At 46.8% G+C, this 24827-nt stretch overlaps 1 protein-coding gene across 4 annotated transcripts in view; it reads right to left on the bottom strand.

Annotated features, from left to right (window-relative positions):
• The window catches only part of HTT (huntingtin), a 241735-nt gene that overhangs the window by 118784 nt on the left and 98124 nt on the right, over positions 1 to 24827 (bottom strand). For all 4 annotated transcript variants that reach the window (XM_077301601.1, XM_077301602.1, XM_077301600.1 and 1 more), the window contains 2 exons: positions 8579 to 8730; positions 1984 to 2186 (listed from right to left, as the gene is read on the bottom strand). In XM_077301601.1, coding sequence (XP_077157716.1) covers positions 1984 to 2186; positions 8579 to 8730 — 355 coding nt within the window. The remainder of the gene's footprint in view (positions 1 to 1983; positions 2187 to 8578; positions 8731 to 24827) is intronic.

The following is a 24827-nucleotide window of genomic DNA, read 5'->3' on the forward strand; positions in this document are numbered from 1 at the left end:
CATCATCCTGCCAACAAAAGTGTGTCTAGTCAAGGCTATGGTCTTCCCAGTTGCAATGTATGGCTGCGAAAGTTGGACCATAAGGAAGGCCGAGCGTCAAAGAATTGAGGCTTTTGAACTCTGGTGCTGGAGAAGACTCTTGCGAGTCCCTTGGACTGCAAGGCGAACAAACCGGTCAGTCCTAGAGGAGATCAACCCTGACTGCTCTTTAGAAGGCCAGATCCTGAAGTTGAAACTCAAATACTTTGGCCACCTCATGAGAAGGAAGGATTCCCTGGAGAAGAGCCTAATGCTGGGAGCGATCGAGGGCAAAAGAAGAAGGGGACGACAGAGAATGAGGTGGCTGGATGGAATCACTGAAGCAGTAGGTGCAAACTTAAATGGACTCCGGGGAATGGTAGAGGGCAGGAAGGCCTGGAGGATCATTGTCCATGGGGTCGCGATGGGTCGGACACGACTTCGCACATAACAACAAATTTTGTACTTTTGGAGGCATTATTTACTGTAGTTTCAAAGCCACTATTATACACACACGCCCTTTCTTGTATGAAATCAAGATACAAGCATTGCTAATTTTAGCCTACAAATGGCAAAAAATGCAAATCATACTTTTGAGAAATTAGAAGTCTAGGTTCAGAAAGTAGGATTCTAGCAAAGCTCCAATGATGCACTTCTGTTTTTGCTGATTAAATGAACCATGGTTCATGAAAACTTATGCCACAATTTATGTGGTTTCTCAGTGGAACAGGCTTCCCCGGGAGGTGGTGGGTTCTCCATCTTTGGAGATTTTTAAACAGCAGCTGGAGAGCCATCTGGCGGAGAGGCTGATTCTGGGAAGGCTCAAGGGGGTGGCAGGGGACAGCTGTAGGGTTGGGTGCTTTGGCATCCAAAGTGGCTGTTTGGTGCGGGGGGGGGGAGGTGCGGGTGTAAACACACAGGTACAATGCCTGTTTCTGTGTGCTCCAGCGCCCACACCTCCCCCTCCCCCGCTGGCTGCTTCGGGCGCGAACACCCACTTGCAACTCTGAAGCGCCCAACCCTAATTGTGAGTGCCCTGCATAGTGCAAGAGGTCCCTTCCAACTCTGATTCTATTATTCTAAGTAAACTGCTCTTGAGTTATGTCAGGAATGGTTTTTATTACAAAGATCCCAGCAGAATCAATGTAATACTAGTGACTGACCCATTGAATGCCACTCAACGTTTGGTGGGTTCTAACTGCTGGAGGGATGCCCTAGCAGAACTGTGGGCCCCACTGAAAAACCCGCAAATACACACCTGCCAGCTTCCCTCATCCCCCAGGGCAACCTGCAGAGTCTTCCTCTCCTGAGAGAAGGCAATAAGCACATCTCCAGAAGAAGCAGAAAACAGCATTAACAGATTCCTGGTGCTGTCACTGCCGTCAGTTAGACTGCAGCCATGCTTTCTTCTGGCTCTCTGTGTGCTGTACGGAGCTAAGAGCGCTGAGAAGTAAGTAGTTCACAGTGTTTCACAAGGCGACCAGCACCACACAGAGCTGGAGGGGCAAGGTTTACATGACACTGAATTTAATTTCTGGACAGGCTTGATCAACAGCACTTTCACAGAAATGAAACATAGGGTGCTAGGAATGTGAGAACTGTGAGCTTCTCCCGAAGAAGGAGGTACAAGACAAATTGTATCACCAATAGCAGTGGTCCCCACGAAGGCCTCGGCACCGGGCCACTGCTCCCTCTCCTTGTCCCCCCCCCGATGTTGGATATGTGTCCCAATACACAGAGCCTTCTGCACATAGCAGGAAACTGCAGAGATGGGTAGCGTATGAGGAATTTGTGGATTCAGCTGTAGAAGAGGCTGCTAGTTAACAGTTTATGGTTGGAAGGTAATATTAATTTATTATTTATTTATTAAATGGATTTATATCCTACCACTCCTGTAACAGATAAACAAAAGCCTATATTAAGTACTATTATTAACAAATGACACAGAAGACATAATGCAAGTACCTTTATTGCTGGACCAGGTGCAACATCATCCATCACATGAGCACAAATATTAATGATCTTCAGCAAGTGAGAAAAAATTTGCTCCACCAAAACTACCAGAGTCCTTTCAGCCAGAGCTGGCCAAGGTTCCTCCTGTTTAGCTGCACCAGTATTAGTATCCTCCTCAGTGGTCCAAGGGTTTTTCAGAGACTTTGCAGAACTAGCTGCAATCATGACAATTGTTGCTATTAGAAGACACATAGTCCATAAAATCTTGATATCACATAAAGAACTATATAAACAAACATTACAAGTGGAAACAGTAACATTCACATTTGTCAATACACATTTATCTCTAGATAGTTTAAAGTTTCTTCTTTCTTTGAACTGCAGAAATATCCTTGAGGGGTCAACTGTGTTGGTCTGAAGCAATAGAACAGAGTTTGAGTCCAGCAACACCTTTAAGACTAACAAAGTTTAATTCTGGATATAAGTTTTTATGTGTGGGCATAAGTACACTTAAACACAAAAGCTTACACCCAGAATTAAATTTTGTTTGTCATAGAGGTGCCACAGAAAGAGGTGCCACTTTGCAAAGATATTCATAAGACTTCATCTCAAGAACAAAAACTCTGCAAGTACAGAAAGGCCATACAAATCAAAGCTGCTTATGTGTAAATTTTGTTCATCAACATCTTCTGTGCAGACACACACTGGAACTGCTCCTGCACAGGCCAGCTGTGGACACATTTCCCTAATTATAAAAACTCTTATAAAGGGGGAGCTTTGCTCAACTGTGCATGACTTGCCAAAATATTGTCTAGTGCAGTGGTCCCCAACCTTTTTATTACCGGGGACCGGTCAACACTTGACAATTTTACTGAGGCCTTGGGGGTGGGTGGGTAGTCTTTTGCCAAGGGACGTCGCTGCCGCCGCCTGAGCCCCTGCTCCACTTGCTTTCCTGCCAGCACCCCTGACTTCCCGCTGCCTGCTCGGGGGCACTGCCAGCAGAAGGGGGAGCCCCAGCCATGGTGGCCGCTGGAAAGCACCAAAGGTGAGCTGGTGGCAGAGTGGCAGGGCAGCCCCCAAGGTCCAGTACCAACTGATCCACAGACCAGTACCAGTACCACTGGTCTAGTGGGCAGAGTCACAACCCCCATTCCCTCAATGACTTATGCTCCACTGAGCCTCCGGGGAGGGCGGTATATAAATATAATAAATAAATAACAAAATAAATAAATAAATGCTGCTACAAACCTAGTCCCAGGTATTTTTAATTAAATGATCATCCAGTATATTTATGTTTCATCCTTTTTATATATCCAGATAGTGTTCACTGCAGGGCAGGCAGGAGGGAATGTGTGTCTGCACAGAAGACATTGATGAACAACTATGTTTTCATCATCTGTCTTCTAATGCAGGCCCACACTGGGACCATTAATGACAAGACGAGTAGATGATAAAGGAAATTATTACAATTTTCTAAATGATCGTAGTGGTATTAGAAATCGGCTTTAGTTCCATATCTTATAGAATCACAGAATCATAGAGTTGGAAGGGGGCATACAGGCCATCTAGTCCAAGCCCCTGCTCAACGCAGGATCAGCCCTAAGCATCCTGAAACATCCAAGAAAAGTGTGTATCCAACCTTTGCTTGAAGACTGCCAGTGAGGGGGAACTCAACACCTTCTTAGGCAGCCTATTCCACTGTTGAACTACTCTGACTGTGAAATTTTTTTTCCGGATATCTAGCCTATATCGTTGTACTTGTAGTTTAAACCCATTACTGCGTGTCCTCTCCTCTGCAGCCAACAGAAACAGCATCCTGCCCTCCTCCAAGTGACAACCTTTCAAATACTTGAGGGCTATCATGTCCCCTCTCAACCTCTTTTTCTCCAGGCTGAACATTCCCAATTGCCTCAACCTATCTTCATAGGGCTTGGTCCCTTGGTCCCAGATCATCTTCGTCGCTCTCCTCTGTACCCTTTCAATTTTATCGACGTCCTTCTTGAAGTGAGGCCACCAGAACTGCACACAGTACTCCAGGTGTGGTCTGACCAGTGCCGTATACAATGGGACTATGACATCTTGTGATTTTGATGTGATGCCCCTGTTGGTACAGCCCAAAAAGGCATTTGCCTTTTTTACCGCTGCAGCACACTGCCTGCTCATGTTTAGCTTACAATCCACAAGTACCCCAAGGTCTCGTTCACACAGTGTTACCTTGAAGAATATCCCCCATCCAGTAGGCATGCTTTTCATTTTTCTGACCCAGATGCAGAACCTTACACTTATCTATTACATTGTATCTTGTTCTCATTTGCCCATGTTTCCATTGTGTTCAATTCTCGTTGAACTCTGTCTCTATCTTCTGGAATCCGTCCACCCCCTCATCTAGTCATTAATAAATATGTTAAAAAGTACTGGACCGAGCCCTGAGCCCTGAGGAACCCCACTTCCTTGGCTCACCAGATTGTCCTCCAGATGTTTGCAGATCGCTCCCTTTAATATCTGCTCCATTATCTTCCCCATAAAAGAAGTCAGACTCACTGGTCTGTAGTTTCCCGGGTCATCCTTCCTCCCTTTTTTGAAGATCGGAATAACTTTTGCTCTCTTCCAGTCCTCCGGGACATCTCCAGTCCTTAGAGGTCCCGAAGATCAGTGGTCCCCAACCCGCGGGCCGCGGCCTGGTGCCGGGCCGTGAAGGCCTTGGCGCCGGGCTGCGGCTCCTTCTTCCCTCCCCCCCCCGAAGCGAGAAGCCGCGAGCTTCTCGGCCACCAAAGCAGCCGATTAGCTCGCGGCCCGGCAAGCTTCTTGTTTTGGGAGGGGAGGGAAGAGAAGCTTGCCGATTTGCTGGCGGCCCGGAGGGGCCGGGAGGGGGAGCCGGCGGCGGCGCAAACGTGCATGCGCAGACTGCCGCGCATGCACGTTTGCGCCCCTGCACCCAACAGTGGGCCTATTGCCTCCTTTACTTTACGTTTGCTCCTCACATAACTGAAAAAAACTTTTCTTGTTACAATGGGCTTCCCTAGCCAATCTTAGCTCACTCTCAGCTTTGGCCTTTCTGATGATTGATCTACAGTGCCTAGTAACCTGTAGGTACTCTTCTTTAGAGCTCTGTCCTTCCCTCCATTTCCTGAACATTTTCCTTTTCTTTCTTAGTTCCTCTTGAAGTTCTCTGTTCATCCAAATAGGCTTCTTAGAGCTCCTGCAGTGTTTTCGTCTTTCTGGGATAGTCATTGATTGAGCATGCAATAGCTCTTGTTTGAGTAGCGCCCACCCTTCACATGCTCCCTTCCCTTCCAGCATTCTCGTCCATGGTATGACACTCATCATGTCTCTGAGTTTATTCAAGTTTGCCCTACGAAAATCCAACATCCGCGTCTGGCTACAAGCTTCCTTGGCTCCCCATCTCAAAAGGAATTCTATGAGGACATGGTCACTTCCCCCTAGGGTCCCCACCTCCTTCACCTCATCCACCAACTCTTGCCAGTATTAAGTCCAGTATGGCTGAACCTCTTGTGGGTTCATCTACCATTTGATAAATGAAATTGTCAGCCAGGCAGGTCAGAAAGTTGCATGACTGAGGACGCTTCGCAGAGTTTGTTTCCCAGCACACATCTGGGAAATTGAAGTCACCCATGATGACAAGGTCCTGCCACTTGGATATTTTCCCAAGCTGCTTACAAAGCGCAGCATCCACATCCTCTCGTTGGTCAGGCGGTCGGTAGCAGACACCAACCACCACACTGTTTGTTTTCCCCACGCTTATTTTCACCCAGATGCTTTCCACTGTAGATATACTCTCCTTCACTAGAATTTCCTGACAGAGAAGCCCTTTCCTCACATACAGTGCCACTCCTCCTTGTCGATCTATTCTGTTTTTTCTGAACAGTTCATATCTATCCACTATTACCTTACAGTCATGAGAATCATTCCACCAAGTTTCTGTGATGCCTACTAGATCAGTGCTCCCCAACCCCCGGTCCAGGGACCGGTTTGTGGATCAGTCGTTACCGGGCCGCGGCTCCTCCTCATCCTCCTCCCTGGCTGCTGCCTCGGGGGCTGCCCTGCCACTCTGCTACTGGTTTACCTTTGGTGCTCTCCAGTGGCCGCCATAGAAGGGGCTCCCCCTCAGCCTGGCACTGCGCAGCTGCTGCTGGCAGCAAACCACAGCTGGTGGCAGGAAGTCAGGGCACCAGCAGGAAAGCAAGTGGAGCAGGGGCTCAAGCGGCGGCAATGTCCCTCAGCCATGTTGCCTCTGTTGGTACCAAGGTTCTGGAGCTGATGAGCCAGAAAATACATTCAAAGATTTCACCATCTGCCAATTCCTCTTCATATCTGTGAGTACACCATTATTCAAATGGGTAGCCATGTTTGTCTGAAGTAGCACAATAAAATCAGAGTCCAGCAGCACCTTTAAGACCAACAAAGATGCCTCCAATCAGCTAAGGATCCCTGGCCCTAAAGAAGTCTGTCTGGTCTCGACCAGGGCCAGAGCATTCTCTGTTCTGGCCCCTACCTGGTGGAACGAGCTCCCAGAGGAGATCAGGGCCCTGACGGAGCTTAAACAGTTCTGCAGGGCCTGCAAAAAGGCGCTCCTCCACCAGGCATTTGGCCGAGACCAGACGTAATCTACAGCGACCAAGGGCCCCTGCTCCCCCCCCCACCCCCCCTCAGAATTCAATCAATAAGCCACCCCCCTCAGAATCCCATCAACAAGCCCTGGACCTGTTTGTATTATGATTGTTTACTGTTATACTGTGTTATGTTTGGTTGCAATTGTTGGTTATCGATGTACATGTTCTACAGACTGTTTTATGTATGGTTCTCTGTTATAATGTAAACCGCCCTGAGCCTCCGGCGAGGGTGGTATAGAAGTATGATAAATAAATATTCAGGGCGTGAGCTTTCAAGTGCAAGCACTCTTCGGCAGACTAAGAACTGGCCATCATAACAGTAGGAATATATAAGCAAAAGTTAATTCTTTTGCTTACCATGTGGCTGTGTTTGGATGCTGTGACACAGTTTAATAATATAACAGGATTAACTCAAAAGTGCTTCTGCTCACTGATCTTCTGCTTTGTGAGGCGGACAGCCTCCACTTTAATCATCTTGGCTAGGGCCCCTTGATCCTCAGGTAGCATCTCAAAGTAAGGTGAGAGGCTCTCCCACAAGCACAGCTGGCATCTTCTCATAACAGCTTGAGAGACAGCTATGTGGAAAGTCAAGGCTTCCAACAAATAGATTTTTCAGCCCAATGCATCAATTCTTCTGCCCTTGAGATCTATGGGTGTGCTGTCTGATCTGCATATCTTCAGTGATTTCTGAAGACTGAGGTGGGTGACTGGACAAGAAGATAGCTGAGACCCAACTGATCTTATAAAGAGCCTTAGTCTTCCTAGGAGTGGCTTGTAGTGAGGATGGTTTCAACCAGATCAGGGTTGTCAGCACCATTAAGCCCTCTATTACAGGGAAGACTACAGATCCCATCGAATCTCAGAATAAGCCACTCAGGTTTATTTAGGCTTGTCATCTGCTGTTGTAATCTCAATGTCCAATGCCTTTGCGATACAGGCCATCTATTCCCCATAAGGGCGGAGTTCCCCACTAGGAGAAATAGGTGCCAGATTCCCTAAGGCAGTGGTGCCCCAAGCTTTTTATCACTGGGGACCACTCAACGCTTGACAGTTTTACTGAGGCCCAGTGGGGGGTAGTTTACTCCTCTACTCTCAACCACTGCCCTAACGCTCTCTGATCGCTATGGTAATGTTTAAACATCCCTTCAAAATAAGATACAGACACGCCACAACAATGAACATAAAGAACATTTTATTTTCATGGAAATTTTAACTCATGACAATGACAAATCAATGGGAACCCTGAGCTTGTTTCTCTGCAACGAGGTAGTCCCATCTGGGAGTGATGGGAGACAAGGACACCCAAAGTGTGTTGTAAAGGGCTGGGGGGGGGGGGAGAAGGCGTCCTTCGGGGCCCACCTCCAATTAGTCGACGGAACACATGTGGTCCGCAGCCCACGGGTTGGGGATCGCTACCCTAAGGTATCATCTCAAGACAGCTGTGATGCCGAATAAATGAGTAAATGACTATGTGAAGGAGAAAGTGCTAAATTTACAATAAAATAAATAAATAAAGACAATTACTTCAATAAAATAAAAGACAATAAAAATAAAAAAGAATAAATAAAATAAAAAAGAAATAAAAATAAAATAAATAAATAAAAAGAAAGACAATTACTGAAGTTTGACCAAATCCTCCAGGACATGCCATGTACAAAATCCAGTATTCAGTCCCAAAGGTAGAAAGGACATGCTCCTCAGTCTCCACACAAGGCTTCAATTAAAATCAGATTTAAACTCTGAAGTGTTATCAGATTAAAATCTAAGTTTTATCAATCAGGCCAGTAAACCAGCAGACAAGTAGCACTTTCAGGGACTGTTTTGAAATACACAAAGCAAAACTACAGGAGGCTGGGGTGGGGGTGGGGGTGAATCAAGAGAGAAAGAAACAGGGCAGAAAAGCTGCAGCAAATGTGACAGACACAGAAAAAACGGATGGGCATGATTCAGCAGTCAGCGCTCAACTGTTCTCCTACCTGCAAGCAAGTTTCCCACCAGAATTAGAGCATCTTGATGGGCAGAGAGATCTAGTGGGAACCATGCGGATGAAAGAAGGGAGAGAACCAAACCAGCCATTCCAACTGTGCAGTTCTTTTGACACTCCTCTGTAGAGCCCATTGTTGGAAAACTGGAAATTGAATTGTGAGTTGTCAGGTTCCATACTAAATGCAACACAGTATACTAAACATTCAGATGTGACACAGTCTAAATACCCCTTCTCATTTACCACTCACTAGCATTATGATGTGGACTAAGATACTGATGCCTCTAGTTATACATCTGCAGGTAGACCCTGTCAAGCTATTCTGGACTAGCATTAGAAAGTTTTACAGCAGCACCAGCCTTCATGGAGCACCCCCACACTCCTGAGATAACCATCCATAGAACTCTAACATCTCTTGCACTGATATCCCTAAGCCTGAAAGCCACTCAGAGCTGATCAAAAGAGTGATGCCCTCATCTCCTCCTACCAGGTCAGCATGCCACCCACAGAGTCTCTGCTAGAATGAGAGCTTCACTCAGATCTCCAGCTACTGGATTTATTTTGCTTGAGCTTTTCTTCCCACATTTTAACAACAAGCCTTTTCAGTCACATTTACATCCACGGAAGAGCAGGCAAAATAAACAAACCACCAACTTCTGTGTTGTGATTTATGTATCTTATCACAATGGCTTGTTTTTGTGGTAATATAACAAAAATAATATAGAATCATAGAATAATAGAGTTGGAAGGGACCTGAAATCCATATCTATATTTTTAAAAACTGAAGCCTTTTTATTAGAGCTGGTTAGCTAATAACCTAAAGGAAATAATATCATTAGAATATTTCCCCCAAAAGGAAGACAGAAGTTAAAAAAAATTACTGTCCTATGAATGTTTTTTTCCACTAGTAAGTTGAAGCCATTTTTCACTTTCTATAAATATAATCATGATCAAAGAACCCTTGTGGATTTCAACACTGGAAGCACCTACAGTAGAGAAATTATATTAAAAGGTAAGTGGTTGATGTACCATGATATATACGATTTCTCTCACGGGGATTGTATAGTGAAAACACAAAATTATTTTATTATTCTATTATTATTATTATTATGTAATTTCTTACTCGCCTCCCCCTGGAGGCATGAGGTGGGTTACAACGTATATAAACCCCCAAACTTAAAAACCAATATCTAATACAATATAAAATGCACAATAAAACAACCCCATAGAACAAGATGATGATGATGTGATCCATTCAGTCATGTCCGACCCTCGGCGATTCTATAGGAAAGTCTTCGCCATGCGCCCCTGTCTCTGACTGCTTCTTTTAGTGGGTTCATGGTCATCCCTGTATCGGCTTTGATCGTGTTGAGCCAGCAGATCCTTTGGCGACCACGTTTCCTTTTGCCACTGACCATGCCGAGCATTACACCTGGTGGAAGAGCTCCATTTTGCAGGCCCTGGGGAATGCTGGAAGCTCCCACAGGGCCCGCAGCTCTTCTGGGAGCTCATTCCACCAGGTCGGGGCCAGCAACGAAAAGGCCCAAGCCCTAGTTGAGGCCAAGTGAGCCTCCCTTGGGCCAGGAATGACCAATAAATTAGTACCCACAGAGCGTAAGGTCCCTCAAATATGCTGGGCCCAGACTGTGTAAGGCCTTAAAGGTCAGAACCAAAACCTTGAACCTGATCCAGAGAACAACTGGCAACCAATGCAGCTGCCTCAGCACAGGCTGGATGTGGGCCCTCCATGATGTAGCACCTGTGAGGACCCTAGCAGCCGCATTTTACACCAGTTACAGGTTCTGGAGCAAGCCCAAAGTCAGGCCAGCATAGAGCAAGTTACAAACATATATTTTGGAGGTCACTGTTTGCATGGATCAATGTGGTGAGGTGTTCGGAGGACAGGTAGGGCGTTAGTAACCAGGCTTGGCGAAGATGGAAAAATGCCTGGCCAGCTAACCGTTTGACCTGTGCCTCGAGTGTTGTTGTTAGGTGCAAAGTCGTGTCCGACCCATCGCGACCCCATGGACAATGATCCTCCAGGCCTTCCTGTCCTCTACCATTCCCCGGAGTCCATTTAAGTTTGCACCTACTGCTTCAGTGGGTCAATCCAGCCACCGCATTCTCTGTCATCCCCTTCTTCTTTTGCCCTCGATCGCTCCCAGCATTAGGCTCTTCTCCAGGGAGTCCTTCCTTCTCATGAGGTGGCCAAAGTATTTGAGTTTCATCTTCAGGATCTGGCCTTCTAAAGAGCAGTCAGGGTTGATCTCCTCTAGGACTGACCGGTTTGTTCGCCTTGCAGTCCAAGGGACTCTCCAGCATCAGAGTTCTTCTCCAGCATCAGAGTTCAAAAGCCTCAATTCATAGACGCTCAGCCTTCCTTATGGTCCAACTTTCGCAGCCATATATCGCAAATGGGAAGACCATAGCCTTGACTAAACACACTTTTGTTGGCAGGGTGATGTCTCTGCTTTTTAGGATGCTGTCTAGATTTGCCATAGCTTTCCTCCCCAGGAGGAAGTGTCTTTTAATTTCTTTGCTGCAGTCCCCATCTGCAGTGATCTTGGAGCCCAGGAAAATAAAATCTGTCACTATCTCCATTTCTTCCCCATCTATTTGCCAGGAATTGAGAGGGCCGGATGCCATGATCTTTGTTTTCTTGATGTAGAATTTCAAGCCAACTTTTGCACTCTCCTCCTTCACCCGCATCAACAGGCTCTTTAGTTCCTCTTCACTTTCTGCCATTAGAGTGGTATCATCTGCATATCTGAGGTTGTTGATATTTCTCCCTGCAATCTTGATCGCAATTTGTGACTCCTCTAATCCCACCTTTCTCATGATGTGCTCCGCATACAAGTTGCCTATTTAGGCAAGGTGACAGTATACAGCCTTGCCGAACTCCTTTCTCAATTTTGAACCAATCAGTGATTCCATGTTCAGTTCTCACTATTGCTTCTTGACCTGCATATAAGTTTCTCAAGAGACAGATAAGATGCTCTGGTATTCCCATCTCTTTAAGAACTTGCCACAATTTGTTGTGCTCCACACAATCAAAGGCTTTAGCATAGTCAATGAAGCAGAAGTAGATGTTCTTCTTGAACTCCCTAGCTTTCTCCATGATCCAGCGTATGTTGGCAATTTGATCTCTAGTTCCACTGCCGGATGCCATGATCCTTCTTTTCTTGATGTTGAGTTTAAAGCCAACTTTTGCACTCTCCTCCTTCTTTAGTTCCTCTTCCCTTTCTGCCATTAGAGTGGTATCATCTGCATATCTGAGGTTGTTGACATTTCTATCTGCAATCTTGATCCCAATTTGTGACTCATCTAACCCCGCCTTTCTCATGATGTGCTCCGCATACAAGTTAAATAAGCAAGGCGACAGTATACAGACTTGTCAAACTCCTTTCGCAATTTTGAACCAATCAGTGATTCCATGCCCAGTTCTCACTGTTTCTTCTTGACCTGCATATAGGTTTCTCAAGAGGCAAATAGGATGCTCTGGTATTCCCATCTCTTTAAGAACTTGCCACCATTTGTTGTGCTCCACACAATCAATGGCTTTAGCATAGTCAATGAAGAGGAGTAGATGTTCTTCTGGAACTCCCTAGCTTTCTCCATGATCCAGCGTATGTTGGTAATATGATCCTATGCCTCTTCGAAATCCTGCCTGTACTTCTGGAAGTTCTCGGTCCACATATTGCTGGAGCTTAGCTTGTAGGATTTTGAGCATAACTTTGCTAGCATGAGAAATGAGTGCAATGGTGCGGTAGTTTGAACATTCTTTAGCATTGCCCTTCTTTGGGATTGGAATGTAAACTGACCTTTTCCAGTCCTGTGGCCATTGCTGAGTTTTCCAAATTTGCTGGCATATTGAGTGTAGCACTTTTACTACATCATCTTTTAAGATTTTGAATAGTTCAACTGGAATGCTGTCACTACCACTAGCTTTATTGTTGCTCAGACTTCCTAAGACCCATTTGACTTCACATTCCAGGATGTCTGGCTCCAGCTCAGTAACTACCCCATTGTGGTTATCAGGGATGTTAACCTCGCTCTTGTATAGTTCCTCTGTATAAAAATCTCTTCTGCTTCTGTGTGGTCCCTACAATTTTGGTCCTTTCTTAAATCTATTTGTCACCTCTACTGTATATTCGTTGGGGATATGATTTAGTTCATACCTGAGTGGCCTAGTGCTTTTCCCTACTTTCTTCAATTTAAGCCTAAATTTTACAACAAGAAGCTCATGATCTGAACCACAATCAGCTCCTAGTCTTGTTTTTATTGACTGTATAAAACTTCTCCATCTTTGGCTGCAGAGCACATAGTCAATCTGATTTCTGTGTTGACCGTCTGGTGATGTCCATGTGTAGAGACGTCTCTTGGATTATTGGAAAAGAGTGTTTGCTATGACCATTGTATTCTCTTGACAAAATTCTACTAGCCTGTGCCCTGCCTCATTTTGTACTCCAAGGCCAAACTTGCCTGTTATCCCGGTTATCTTTTGGCTTCCTACTTTAGCATTCCAATCCCCCATGATGATAAGCACATCATTTTTTGACGTTGCTTCTAGAAGGTGTTGTAGGGCTTCATAGAACTGATCACCTTCATCCTCTTCAGGAGCAGTGGTTGGGGCATAGACCTGGATCACTGTGATGTTGAATGATTTGCCTTGGATTCGAACTGAGATCATTCTGTCATTTTGGGGATTGTATCCCAAGACTGCTTTTCCTACTCTCTTATTGATTATGAAGGCTACTCCATTTCTTCTGAGAGATTAATGCCCACAGTAGTATACCTGATGGTCATCTGAATTAAATTCACCCATTCCTGTCCATTTTAGTTCACTGATTCCTAAAATGTCGATGTTCAGTCTTGTCATCTCTTGTTTAACCACGTCCAGCTTGCCTTGATTCATGGATCTGATGTTCCAGGTTCCAATGGAATAAAAATCTTTACAGCATCGGACTGTCTTTTCGCCACCAGTTACGTCCACAATTGAGCGTCCTTTCGGCTTTGGCCCAGTCGCTTCATTCATTCATTCTGGCGCTACTCGTACTAGCCGTGTGCTCATCCCCAGTAGCATATTAAACACCTTCTGACCTGAGGGGCTCATCTTCCGGCGTCATATCGTTTTGCCTTTTGGAACTGTCCATAGAGTTTTCATGGCAAAGCTACTGGAGTGGTTTGCCATTTCCTTCTCCAGTGGATCACCTTTTGTCGGAGCTCTCAGCTATGATCTGTCCATCTTGGGTGGCACTGCACGGCATAGCTCATAGCTTCACTGAGCTACACAAGCCCCCTTGCCACGGCAAGGCAGCAATCCTTGAAGGGGGGAAATACCATAGCCTTGACTAAACGCACTTTTGTTGGCAGGGTGATGTCTCTGCTTTTTAGGATGCTGTCTAGATTTGCCATAGCTTTCCTCCCCAGGAGCAAGCGTAGAATAATAGAATCATAGAGTTGGAAGGGGCCATACAGTCAATCTAGTCCAACCCCTTGCTCAACGCATGATCAGCCCAAAGCATCTTAAAGCATCCAAGAAAAGTGTGTATCCAACCTTTGCTTGAAGACTGCCAGTGAGGGGAAGCTCACCACCTCCTTAAGCAGTCTATTCCACTGCTGAACAACTCTGACTGTGAAATTTTTTTCCTGATATCTAGCCTATATCGTTGTACTTGTAGTTTAAACCCATGACTGCGTGTCCTTTCCACTGCAGCCAATGGGAACAACATCCTGCCCTCCTCCAAATGGCAACATTTCAAATACTTAAAGAGGGCTATCATGTGCCCTCTCAACCTCCTTTTCTCCAGGCTGAACATTCCCAAGTCCCTCAACCGATCGTCATAGGGTTTGGTCCCTTGGCCCCAGATCATCCTCCGCGCTCTCCTCTGTACCCTTTCAATTTAATCTACATCCTTCTTGAAGTGAGGCCTCCAGAACTGAACACAGTACTCTAGGTATGGTCTGACCAGTGCCATATACAATGGGACTATGACATCTTGTGATTTTGATGTGATGCCCCTGTTGATACAGCCCAAAATGGCATTCGCCTTTTTAACCACTGCATCACACTGCCTGCTCATGTTTAGTTTACAATTCACAAATACCCCAAGGTCTCGTTCACACATAGTGTTACCTAGAAGCGTATCCCCCATCCAGTAGGCATGCTTTTCATTTTTCTGACCCAGATGCAGAACTTTACACTTATCTTTATTAAACTGCATCTTGTTCTCATTTGCCCATTTTTCCATTGTGTTCAGATCTCGTTGAACTCTGTCTCTATCTTCCAGAGTATTTGCCAGTCTTCCCAATTTGGTGTCATCTGCAAACTTGATGAGTAGTCCCTCCACCCCCTCATCTAGATCATTAATAGATATGTTAAAAAGTAACTGACTGAGCACCGAGCCCTGAGTTATCCAACTACTCACCTCCTTGCAGTCTGATGAAATACCATTGACAACAACTCTTTGAGTGCGGTTCTCTAACCAATTACCTATCCACCTAACTATCTGAAAATCCAGATTGTAGTACTTCAATTTGATGGATAATTTGGATGTTCTATCATGGGGAATCTTATCAAAATCTTTACTAAAATCCAAGTAAACGACATCAACCGAATTTCCACGATCCAGCAAACCTGTCACTTTGTCAAAAAAGGAAACCAGGTTGGTATGACAGGACATGTTGGAGACAAATCCATGCTGACTAACTTGGATCAACAAATTGTCCTCCAGATGTTTGCAGATCGCTCCCTTTAATATCTGCTCCATTATCTTCCCCACAACAGAGGTCAGACTCACTGGTCTGTAGTTTCCCGGGTCATCCTTCCTCCCTTTTTTGAAGATCGGAATAATGTTTGCTCTCTGTGATGCCTACTAGATCATACCTTTCCTTCAGCATGAGAAGTTCCAGCTCTTCCTTCTTATTGCCCTTGCTTCGGGCGTTAGTATAAAGGCATCTGAATCCTTTTACTTTTGGTTCCCTATGAGCTGGCCTTCCTGGTTGGGCTGTCCCTGATCGGTCTCCTTCCTTACACTCCCTATGCTGAACGTCTCCTTCCCCTAGTGGCTTCAGTTTAAAGCTCTCCTGATGAATCTCCCCAGGTTCCTGCCAAACACATTCTTCCCCAACTTCGACAAGTGCAGTCCATCAGGTGCTAGTAGGCCTTACCCAAAAAGGCCTATCCCATGGTCCCAGAAACCAAATCTCTCCTGCCGGCACCAACTACACAGCCACTGATTCACCTCAATTATCTTCCTCTCCCGACGCATTCCTCTTCCCTTGACAGGGAAGACTGAAGAGAATACCACTTGTGCCCTCATTTGCTTGAGCTTCTTCCCTAGATCTTGATAGTCTTTTTTAATAGGAGCGATGGTATTCAGGGACATGTCATTCGTTCCCACATGGACCATCACAAATGGGTAGCGATCCATAGATTTGAAGAGTTTGGGCAGCCGTTCTCAGACGTCTTTAATTTTTGCCCCTGGCAAGCAAAACACCTCTCGGGTTAGGGGGTCAGGCCCAGTCACATGGCGATCCATTCCTCTTAGCAGGGAGTCTCCAATTACCAGTACTCTCCTTTTTCTTTTCTTCTCAACACGATTTCCTTCTATCAGCGTGGCCTCTTCATTTTGTCTTAGACTTCGTTTTGGGACCTCTTCCCTTGTTGACACTTGCACCTCCTCGGCAAGGGCCTCAAATCTTTTGGCTTCCTACTTCGAGTTTTAATGAGGCATCAATGGTCACCTCCAGATTTCTGGCCTGGGACGTGATCTCCAGTTGCTTCCCCGCCAGGAGGAGTAAGCATGCTTTCTGCTCTTCCCCCCTACGTCCCAACCACAGGACCACCATCTTGGAGGCGTTGAGTATCAGGCGACTCTGCTCGAGCCACTCACCAACGGCTTCCAAACATCTAGCAAATGGTTCCGGGGGGTAGTCCGGGTGGCCATCCATGAGGAGATAGAGCTGGGTGTCATCAGCATAATGATGGCAACTCAGCGCAAAACTCTGTACCAGCTGGGCCAGAGAGCGCATAAAGATGTTAAATAATGTGGCGGAGAGCACCGAGCCCAGAGGGACCCCACAAGGGAGCCGATAAGGGCCATTTACTCTCCCCCACTGCTACCCTCTGGGTCTGGTTGTGGAGAAAGGAATGTATCCAGCACAAGGCTGTGGCCCGTATCCCCATCCCGGTGAGGCAGTGTGCCAGCAGTTCATGGTCGACGACGTCAAACGCGGATGACAGATCTAACAGAGCAAGCACGGCTGAGCCATCTTGTTCCAGCTAGTGACGAAGATTGTCCAAAAAGGCGACCAGCACTGTCTTCCCCCCTTGGCCAGGAGGATAGACAGACTGATATGGATCGAGCACCGAAGTTTCTTCCAGGAACACGAGGAGGTGATCCGCCGTGGCCCTTTCTACCACCTTCCCTAAAAATGTTAAATGTGCAACTGGTCAGTAGTTAGCAGGTTCCGCCGGTCCAGTGATGGTTTCTTAAGGAGGGGACAAACCACTGCCTCCTTGAGCAGCACAGGGAACTCCCCAGTTTGTAGGGAGCAGTTGACAACTTGAGCTGAATATATCCTTGAGCTGAATCAAACATGGCAGAGAGAAGGGGACTGATTCTGACATTCTGCCGGTCCAAAAGCACCTTCCCCCCCTCACCCCCCATCTATAGGTTGCGGGCAGTGGGGGAACTTCCGATGGAAATCCCGCAACAACTTTGGAGCCCGGACATCACTAGCCTCTAGTCCCCCTGTCCCCCATGGGGAATTCCTTCCAGTCCACCAAGTACTGAAGTTTCCCTTTGTGCCAGCAAGAGGCCAGAATCTTGTTAACTTCGTAGTGTGTGTCTTTATCTACGTAGACAGGGATCTGGGCAGCAGTAGCCGGGTGCCAGTTGTCCGGGGGCGGGGCACGCTTCAGCAAGCTGGAATGAAAAACGGGGTGCTCATGTCTATAAGTTCTTAGGCAGGGACAGTTCAACAGTTACAGCATTAATTAGTCTTTTTACAGCGAAAGGCCCCACAAATTTCAGCTCAAGTTTCCGCGAAGGCTACTAACACCGTAGATTCTTTGTAGACAGATAAGCCAGATCCCCAACCGCCCAGGCCGGGGCATCCACACGTTTCTTGTCCGCCTGAACCTTGTATACATGCTTAGCCTCCTCTAGGCACTTCACAATGTCCGGCCAGGCCCTTGAAATCCCACTAGCCCATTTCTGGACATCCGGAGTGTCGGGAGAGGAGATCTCCCAGGTAGGTACTGCCGTCAAATCGGCCCCAAAGACCACCTTAAAAGGGGACACTCCTGTGGAGGAATGAACCCCATTGTTGTAGGCAAACTTGGCAAGGGGGAGGAGGGAGACCAAATCTGTCTGCTGGTGGATGATGAAAAATTGCAAGTACTGCTCCAGGATCTGGTTCACCCGTTCAGTCTGGCCATTCATCTCTGGGTGATAACCGGATGTAAGGGCTCGCTCCACCCCTCAAAAGCCTCAAGAGCTCCCACCAGAACTTGGCAACGAACTGGGGGCCCCTATCCATCAGGACCCTCCCTGGGATCCTGTGTAGGCGGTACATGTGTTCAATGAATAAGGAGGCCAGCTTTGGTGTTGACGGCAATCCCAAACACAGACCAAAGTGGGCTTGTTTGGAAAAAGCATCTACCACTACCCAGACGACCGTTTTCCCATGGCTGGGCGGGAGGTCAGTAATAAAGTCCATTGTAATTTTCCAAGGGCCGGAGGGTGTGGGCAATGGTTGCAACAGCCCCTTGTGTTTGCCCCCCATAGGCTTAGAAGTGAGGCACACTGGGCAGCCCTGAACGTAAAGTTCCACATAGAATCATAGATTCATAGAGTTGGAAGGGGCCATACAGAAGGGGCCATCTAGTCCAACCCCCTGCTCAATGCAGGATCAGCCCAAAGCATCCTAAAGCATCCAAGAAAAGTGTGTATCCAACCTTTGCTTGAAGACTGCCAGTGAGGGGGAGCTCACCACCTCTTTAGGCAGCCTATTCCACTGCTGAACTACTCTTGACTGTGAAATTTTTTTTCCTGATATCTAGCCTATATCGTTGTACTTGAAGTTTAAACCCATTACTGCGTGCCCTCTCCTCTGCAGCCAACAGAAACAGCATCCTGCCCTCCTCCAAGTGACCTTTCAAATACTTAAAGAGTATTTCAAATACTTTCAAATACTTAAATCTTTCCTTAACGTGGGCCACCAGTAGTGTCTGCGTACCAGGTGCAGGGTTTTCACAAAGCCAAAGTGGCCTGCAGACTTGGAATCATGGCACAGTTTTAAAATGTCTTTCCGTGCCACCGCGGGGACAAACAACCGTTCCTCCCTAAAGAACAAACCCTGCTTCTCAGGAAGGGTGGGCCGGAGACTGGCAAACTCAGGGTCCAGCAAGACGTCCTTCTGGACCCAGTCTCCAGGAAAGGGCCCTCCCCCTTTTGCCTTGCTATGTGTCATCATGATCAGGCCCAGTTGGGAGGGGGTGAACACCGTGTCAACCAACCGGTCGTATTTACAGTGATACTGGGAGAGGCACGAGAGCGCATCAGCCAAAAAATTCATTTTGCCGGGCAGATGCTTTAGGGTGAAGTTGAAGCGAGAGAAAAACAACCCCCCAGTGCATCTGTTTTGCAGACAGGGACCGGGGCTATTTTAGGGCTTGCAGGTTCTTGTGGTCCATCCAGACAACGAACGGGTGGGCCGCCCCCTCCAGCCAGTGTCGTCAGGTCACCAGAGCAAGCTTCACTGCCGCAACGCCTTTTTCCAAATCCCCCAGTTCTTTTGGGGCCTGGAAAACTTTTCGGAAATGTATGCTAGTGGGCGCAACTTCCCGTCTCGCCCGTCTTGGGAGGATCACTACTCCCATTGCCACATCAGAGGAATCTACTTGTACAGTGAAGAGCCAGCAGGGGTCTGCATGGGCTAGAACTGGTTTGGTCGTAAACAAGGCTTTCAGATGGTCAAACGCCGCCTGGCACTAGCCAGTCGAACCCAAAGGCACGCTTGGTTTAGCTGCCTGCTTCCCGCCCCCTTCGGTTTTCAACAAGTCAGTTAAACATAGGGCCACATTGGCAAAATTGGGGATGAACGACCAGAACAAATTAGCGAACCCCAAGAAACTTTGCAGCTGTTTCCGCGTGCGCGGGGTTTCCCATGCCAACAAATCCCGGATCTTCCCAGGGTCCATTTCGAGCCCAGCACAGGAGACTCGATAGCCAAAAAATTCCACCGCGTCTCAGTGGAATTTACACTTAGACAGTTTGACATAAAGATGGTGAGCCCTCAAGTGGTGCAAGACTTTGCGCACCAAAGACACGTGTTTCGCCGGGTCCTCTGAATACAGCGAAATATCATCCAAAAAAAACAGGGCTCCTTTGTACAACAGGTCATGCATGACTTCATTAATAACATTCCTGAATACGCCCGGAGCGCCGGCGAGGCCAAACGGCATAACAGAGTCCTTCGTCACAGCAGGTCTTCCTCGTTTCCTGACGGCTCGCTCGAGGCGTTCTCCTCCTCCGCCCCGCTTTCGATAGCGGCGTCGAACGGCACTGGCTCACCCAGAGGCGCGAGCAGAGTGCGGGCTGTTTTCTTGGCGGGCACTTTTTGCTTGGCCGCTCCTGCGGCAGGCTTGGCAGCCAGGGCTCTGCTGTCCGGCTTCTCTCCAGAGACGGGCGACTGCTTCTTGGAGGGGCACTGAGTGAGGAAGTGGCCTTGGCTGCCACATCCCAGGCACAGCCCCTTCTCCCAGCGTCTGTTGCACACGGCCGCACCCACTCTGGGGGTCTGCGGGGCCGCTGCTTTCTTCGGGTTGGATGTCTTGGGTAGAATCTTGGGCTTCTCGCCTCCCAGCTCGGCTGCCACACGCAGGCACCTTTCCACCTCCCCAGCCAGGCGCACCCAGCCCATCACTGTCTCGGGGTCGTCCAGGTGCAGACATTTCTGCACCAGGTCCTTGCGTAGCCCCTCTCGGTAGGCGTGAATGTGCTGGGCTTCCCCCCAATGCGGGACTGTCACTGCCAGCTTCCGGAACTCCCTGGTGTACTGGCTCACCGACCAGGCTCCTTGCTTCAGGGTTCACAAGCTGGCCTCCGCCTTCTCAACTTCGAACGGGTCCTCGAACCACTCTTGCATGCATCGCATAAAACCATCATAGTTGCGAACCATCATGTAGGCTTGGAGGTGGACCAGGAACCCGGGGAACGTATCGGGGTCCCCAGCAAAATGGGTTTTGAACCTGTACAAGCGGTGAATCTCGGCCCCTCTGAGCTGCGGCGGCAACTGGGGCCTGGCGGCTTAATCGTCTGGCCATCCGGCCGAGGCGGCGAGCCCTCTCAGCGCCCCTTCCTCTCAGGTGCCCCTTCCAAGCGCAGCCATCGGTGCGGAGGAAGGGCGTTGTGAGTCTTTACTTACTGTCAAGCGCAGACAAATCTCACAACAATGCTTCTATAGAAAGAAAGCTTTAATTGGAAGTAGATCTGACCACTTAAACCTCTGAAGTCAAGACTGTTCGATATTGGGGAGGCAAGGAGCTATCAATACAATTCTCCCGCCGAAACCAGACCAGTTCCCAAGGGGAGGGGTATTATCCTCCACCCAGGTGCCATCCCAGGCTTCCTGCCAAAGTGTCTCTGTTAACGTGGCCAGGGTCAGCACTGCGCCCCAGGCAGTAGATAAGATGTTTACAGGGACATTGGTAACAAAGTATCACAGCAGAGACAACATGTAGTGTGAAAGCGGAGGGGGGATCAAAGGCACGGGGGAATCAAAGGAATAATACAAAGCCATATGCATATTGGTAACATGGGAAAGCGAGCAAGAGCACAGCATATAAGATGGAGTCTCTCAGGTTCAGCTGAATCAAACATGGCAGAGAGCAGGAGACTGATCCTGACACTGCGACACTGTTAAGAAGCCTGTTGAGCTGGGGGAGGGAGTTATATATCGCCATCAAGGGTGGGTTTTTCTACGGTTTTATAATAGTCTTAGGGGGATTTTATTGTGGAGCTTGATATAACCCACCATGAATCACTGTGTGGGAGTGACATGCTACAAACTGTATAGTAAATATTTACATTATGTGGTAACCTTAAGGAGAATTTTATTAAATGATGTATTTTTGGTATCTGTTGCCTGAGAAAGTCAGATTACGTAATATCAAGAAAAATGTACCCCTAAAGAAGTTTGATGTCACCAAGATTCCGCCAACATATGCCATAGAAGTGAAGAACAAATTTGAACTGTTTGATACTACTGAGAAGCTACCTGAGGAATTGTGGCAAGAATTTCAGTCTAATGTCATAGAAGCTGCTTTAGAACATATACCATACAAAAAGCTGGAAAGAAGATGCAAATGGTAAAAATCTGCCATCATCAAAATTGCTGAAAAACGAAGAGCAGCAAAAGCTGCTGGCAAGACAGATAAATTCAAAAGGCTAAATGCAGATTTTCAATGTGCTGCCAGACGAGATAAGGAACAACAAGGTGCCTCAGTCACCAGCTCAAAACACCCAGCACGAATTGGAACCGCCTATAGTGGAAGAAAGAGCCTCTTGTGGCGCAGAGTGGTAAGGCAGCGACATGCTGTCTGCCCATGAGGTTGGGAGTTCGATCCCAGCAGTGGGCTCAAGGTTGACTCAGCCTTCCATCCTTCCGAGGTCGGTAAAATGAGTACCCAGCTTGCTGGGGAGTAAACGGTAATGACTGGGGAAGGCACTGGCAAACCACCCCGTATTGAATCTGCCATGAAAACGCTAGAGGGCGTCACCCCAAGGGTCAGACATGACTCGGTGCTTGTACAGGGGATACCTTTACCTTTACCTTTAAACTGGAAGAAGAAGTGATCTGGGCTCTGAAACAGCTCCCAAATAATAAGGCTCCTGGCACAGATACCATTCCAGTGGAGCTACTCAGGTCTGTTCCACGAGCTGCAATCACAGCATTATGCCAAAAAGTCTAGGAAACTGACACATGGCCAATAGACTAGAAAAGGTCCGTTTTTATCCCGTTACTAAAGAAAGGTGATGCTCGCATCTGCTCAAACTATTGAACTATAGCCCTGATCTCCCATGAGTGTAAAATCTTATTGAAGATCATTCAGAACCATCTCAAATCAACCATTGATGCTCAGCTACCGGATGTCCAGGCTGGTTTTCGACATGGCCGCAGCACCCGAGACCACATTGCAAATTTCCACTGGATTCTTGAAAAAAAAACATGAATATCAAAAGGCCATCTATCTATGCTGTATTGTTTATTCTAAAGCATTTGACTGTGTTGATCACAAGAAGCTATGGGATGCCTTACATGAATTGGGAGTGTCATCCCACTTAAGTTCATCAGTTCATTGGACACCAACCAGGAGGCCACAGTATGAACAATATATGGAGACACTGATTGGTTCAAGGTCAGCCAAGGAGTGAGACAAGGGTGTATTTTCACCCTTTCTTTTTAACCTGTATACAGAGGTAATTATGCGGAAGATTAATCTGGAAGAATCTGGAAGAGTCAAGATTGGAGGTCGTAACATCAATAATCTCCGCTATGCAGATGATACAACACTCCTTACTGAATCAGAGCATGATCTGAAGACCCTGATAAAGAGACTAAATAAGTAAGTGAAAAGATGGGACTATACCTAAATATCAAAAAGACCAAAGTTATGACATCTACTGACAGTAGCACCAAAGTCATGATTGAAAATGAGAACATTGAATGTATTGATGATTTCATCTTTCTTGGCTCCATGATCACTCAAAGTGGTGGATGCAGCCATGAAATCAAACGGCCAATAACATTGGGCCGGAACGCAATGTTAAGCATGAACTGAATATGGAAAGATAAGGATATCGGCCTTAATACAAAGTGCTGGCTAGTCAATACCACTGTCTTCCCCATAACAAGCTATGGATGCGAAAGCTGGACCCTGAAGAAAGAAGACAGAAGGAAAATAGATGCTTTTGAATTATGGTGTTGGAGACGAATGCTGCGAATAACATGGACAGCCAACAAGACAATTTTAGAGAGGAGCAAACCAACTATGTTATTAAAAGGGAAGATATTACGGCTAAAGCTCACTTACTTCGGACACATCATGAGATCAAACTCACTAGAAAAATCATTAATGCTCAGCATGATCAGTGACAAAAGGAAACGTGGTTGCCAAAGGATCTGCTGGCTCAACACGATCAGGAATGACCATGAATCAACTAAAATAAGCGGTCATTGACAGAGATGTGTGGCGGAAACCTTCCTATTTAATTGCCGAGGGTTGGACACAACTGAACGGATGATATCATCATCATATTCTAATAGATGCACATACCAAAGATAAAGGAATCAGGGCAAGCAACATTAAGGAAAACAAGGTTGCAAAAATTTGTAACGTGTTTATCAAGTGGCCACCATGCAGCCACACATGGGTACTGCACATGTGCAGGCGTGTGAAGACAAAACGCTGAATGAAATTCAAATGGGTAGCCATGTTGGTCTGAAGTAGCACAATAGAATCAGAGTCCAGTGGCACCTTTAAAACCAACAAAGATTTATTCAGGGCGTGAGCTTTCGAGTGCAAGCACTCTTCGTCAGACTAAGAACTCCTTACATGACCGTGGGAATATATAGCAAAAATAAATAAATAAACAAACAAATCAATCAATTTTTGTTGGACTTAAAGTTGCTACTGGACTCTGATTCTAGATTGAGTTAAGAGCTCACAGTAGGCAATATGGCAGGTTGTGAGACTGCACAGGTGACCAAGCGATGAACAATAGTTACAGGTAAGTGCTACCTTGTTTTCATTGTAATAGTCCTTGTGTAGTCCCACATGGGAGTTTAGTGAGTTGATTTGCCATTCTTAGGAAGACAGGTGTAAACTGTCAGTTGCAGGACCACACTTTCCACTGCTGTGTCTTTTTTGACATCCACATTCATGTCTGGGCCACAAGGGATTTATCAGGACAACAGGCAAACGTTCTTTTCTCATTTTGTCCCGAACCCTGGGGATTAGGTGAACAAGGGAGAGGTGCATAATAGGATGCTTGATCTGAAATGCATTTCCCAGGAAGTCTGGCTCTCACACACCTAAGGAGCAAAAGGATTTGCATTTCCTGTTCTGACTGGTGGCAAAAAGGTCAGTGATAGGTGTTCCTCAGAAGTTGGAAATCGGGGCTAGAAAAATCCAGTTGGAACTCCCTGAGGTGCTAGTACGGTGTGGTTGA

This window comes from Paroedura picta, chromosome 10 (genome assembly GCF_049243985.1).
Source record: "Paroedura picta isolate Pp20150507F chromosome 10, Ppicta_v3.0, whole genome shotgun sequence".
Classification (NCBI taxonomy): Eukaryota; Metazoa; Chordata; class Lepidosauria; order Squamata; family Gekkonidae; genus Paroedura; species Paroedura picta.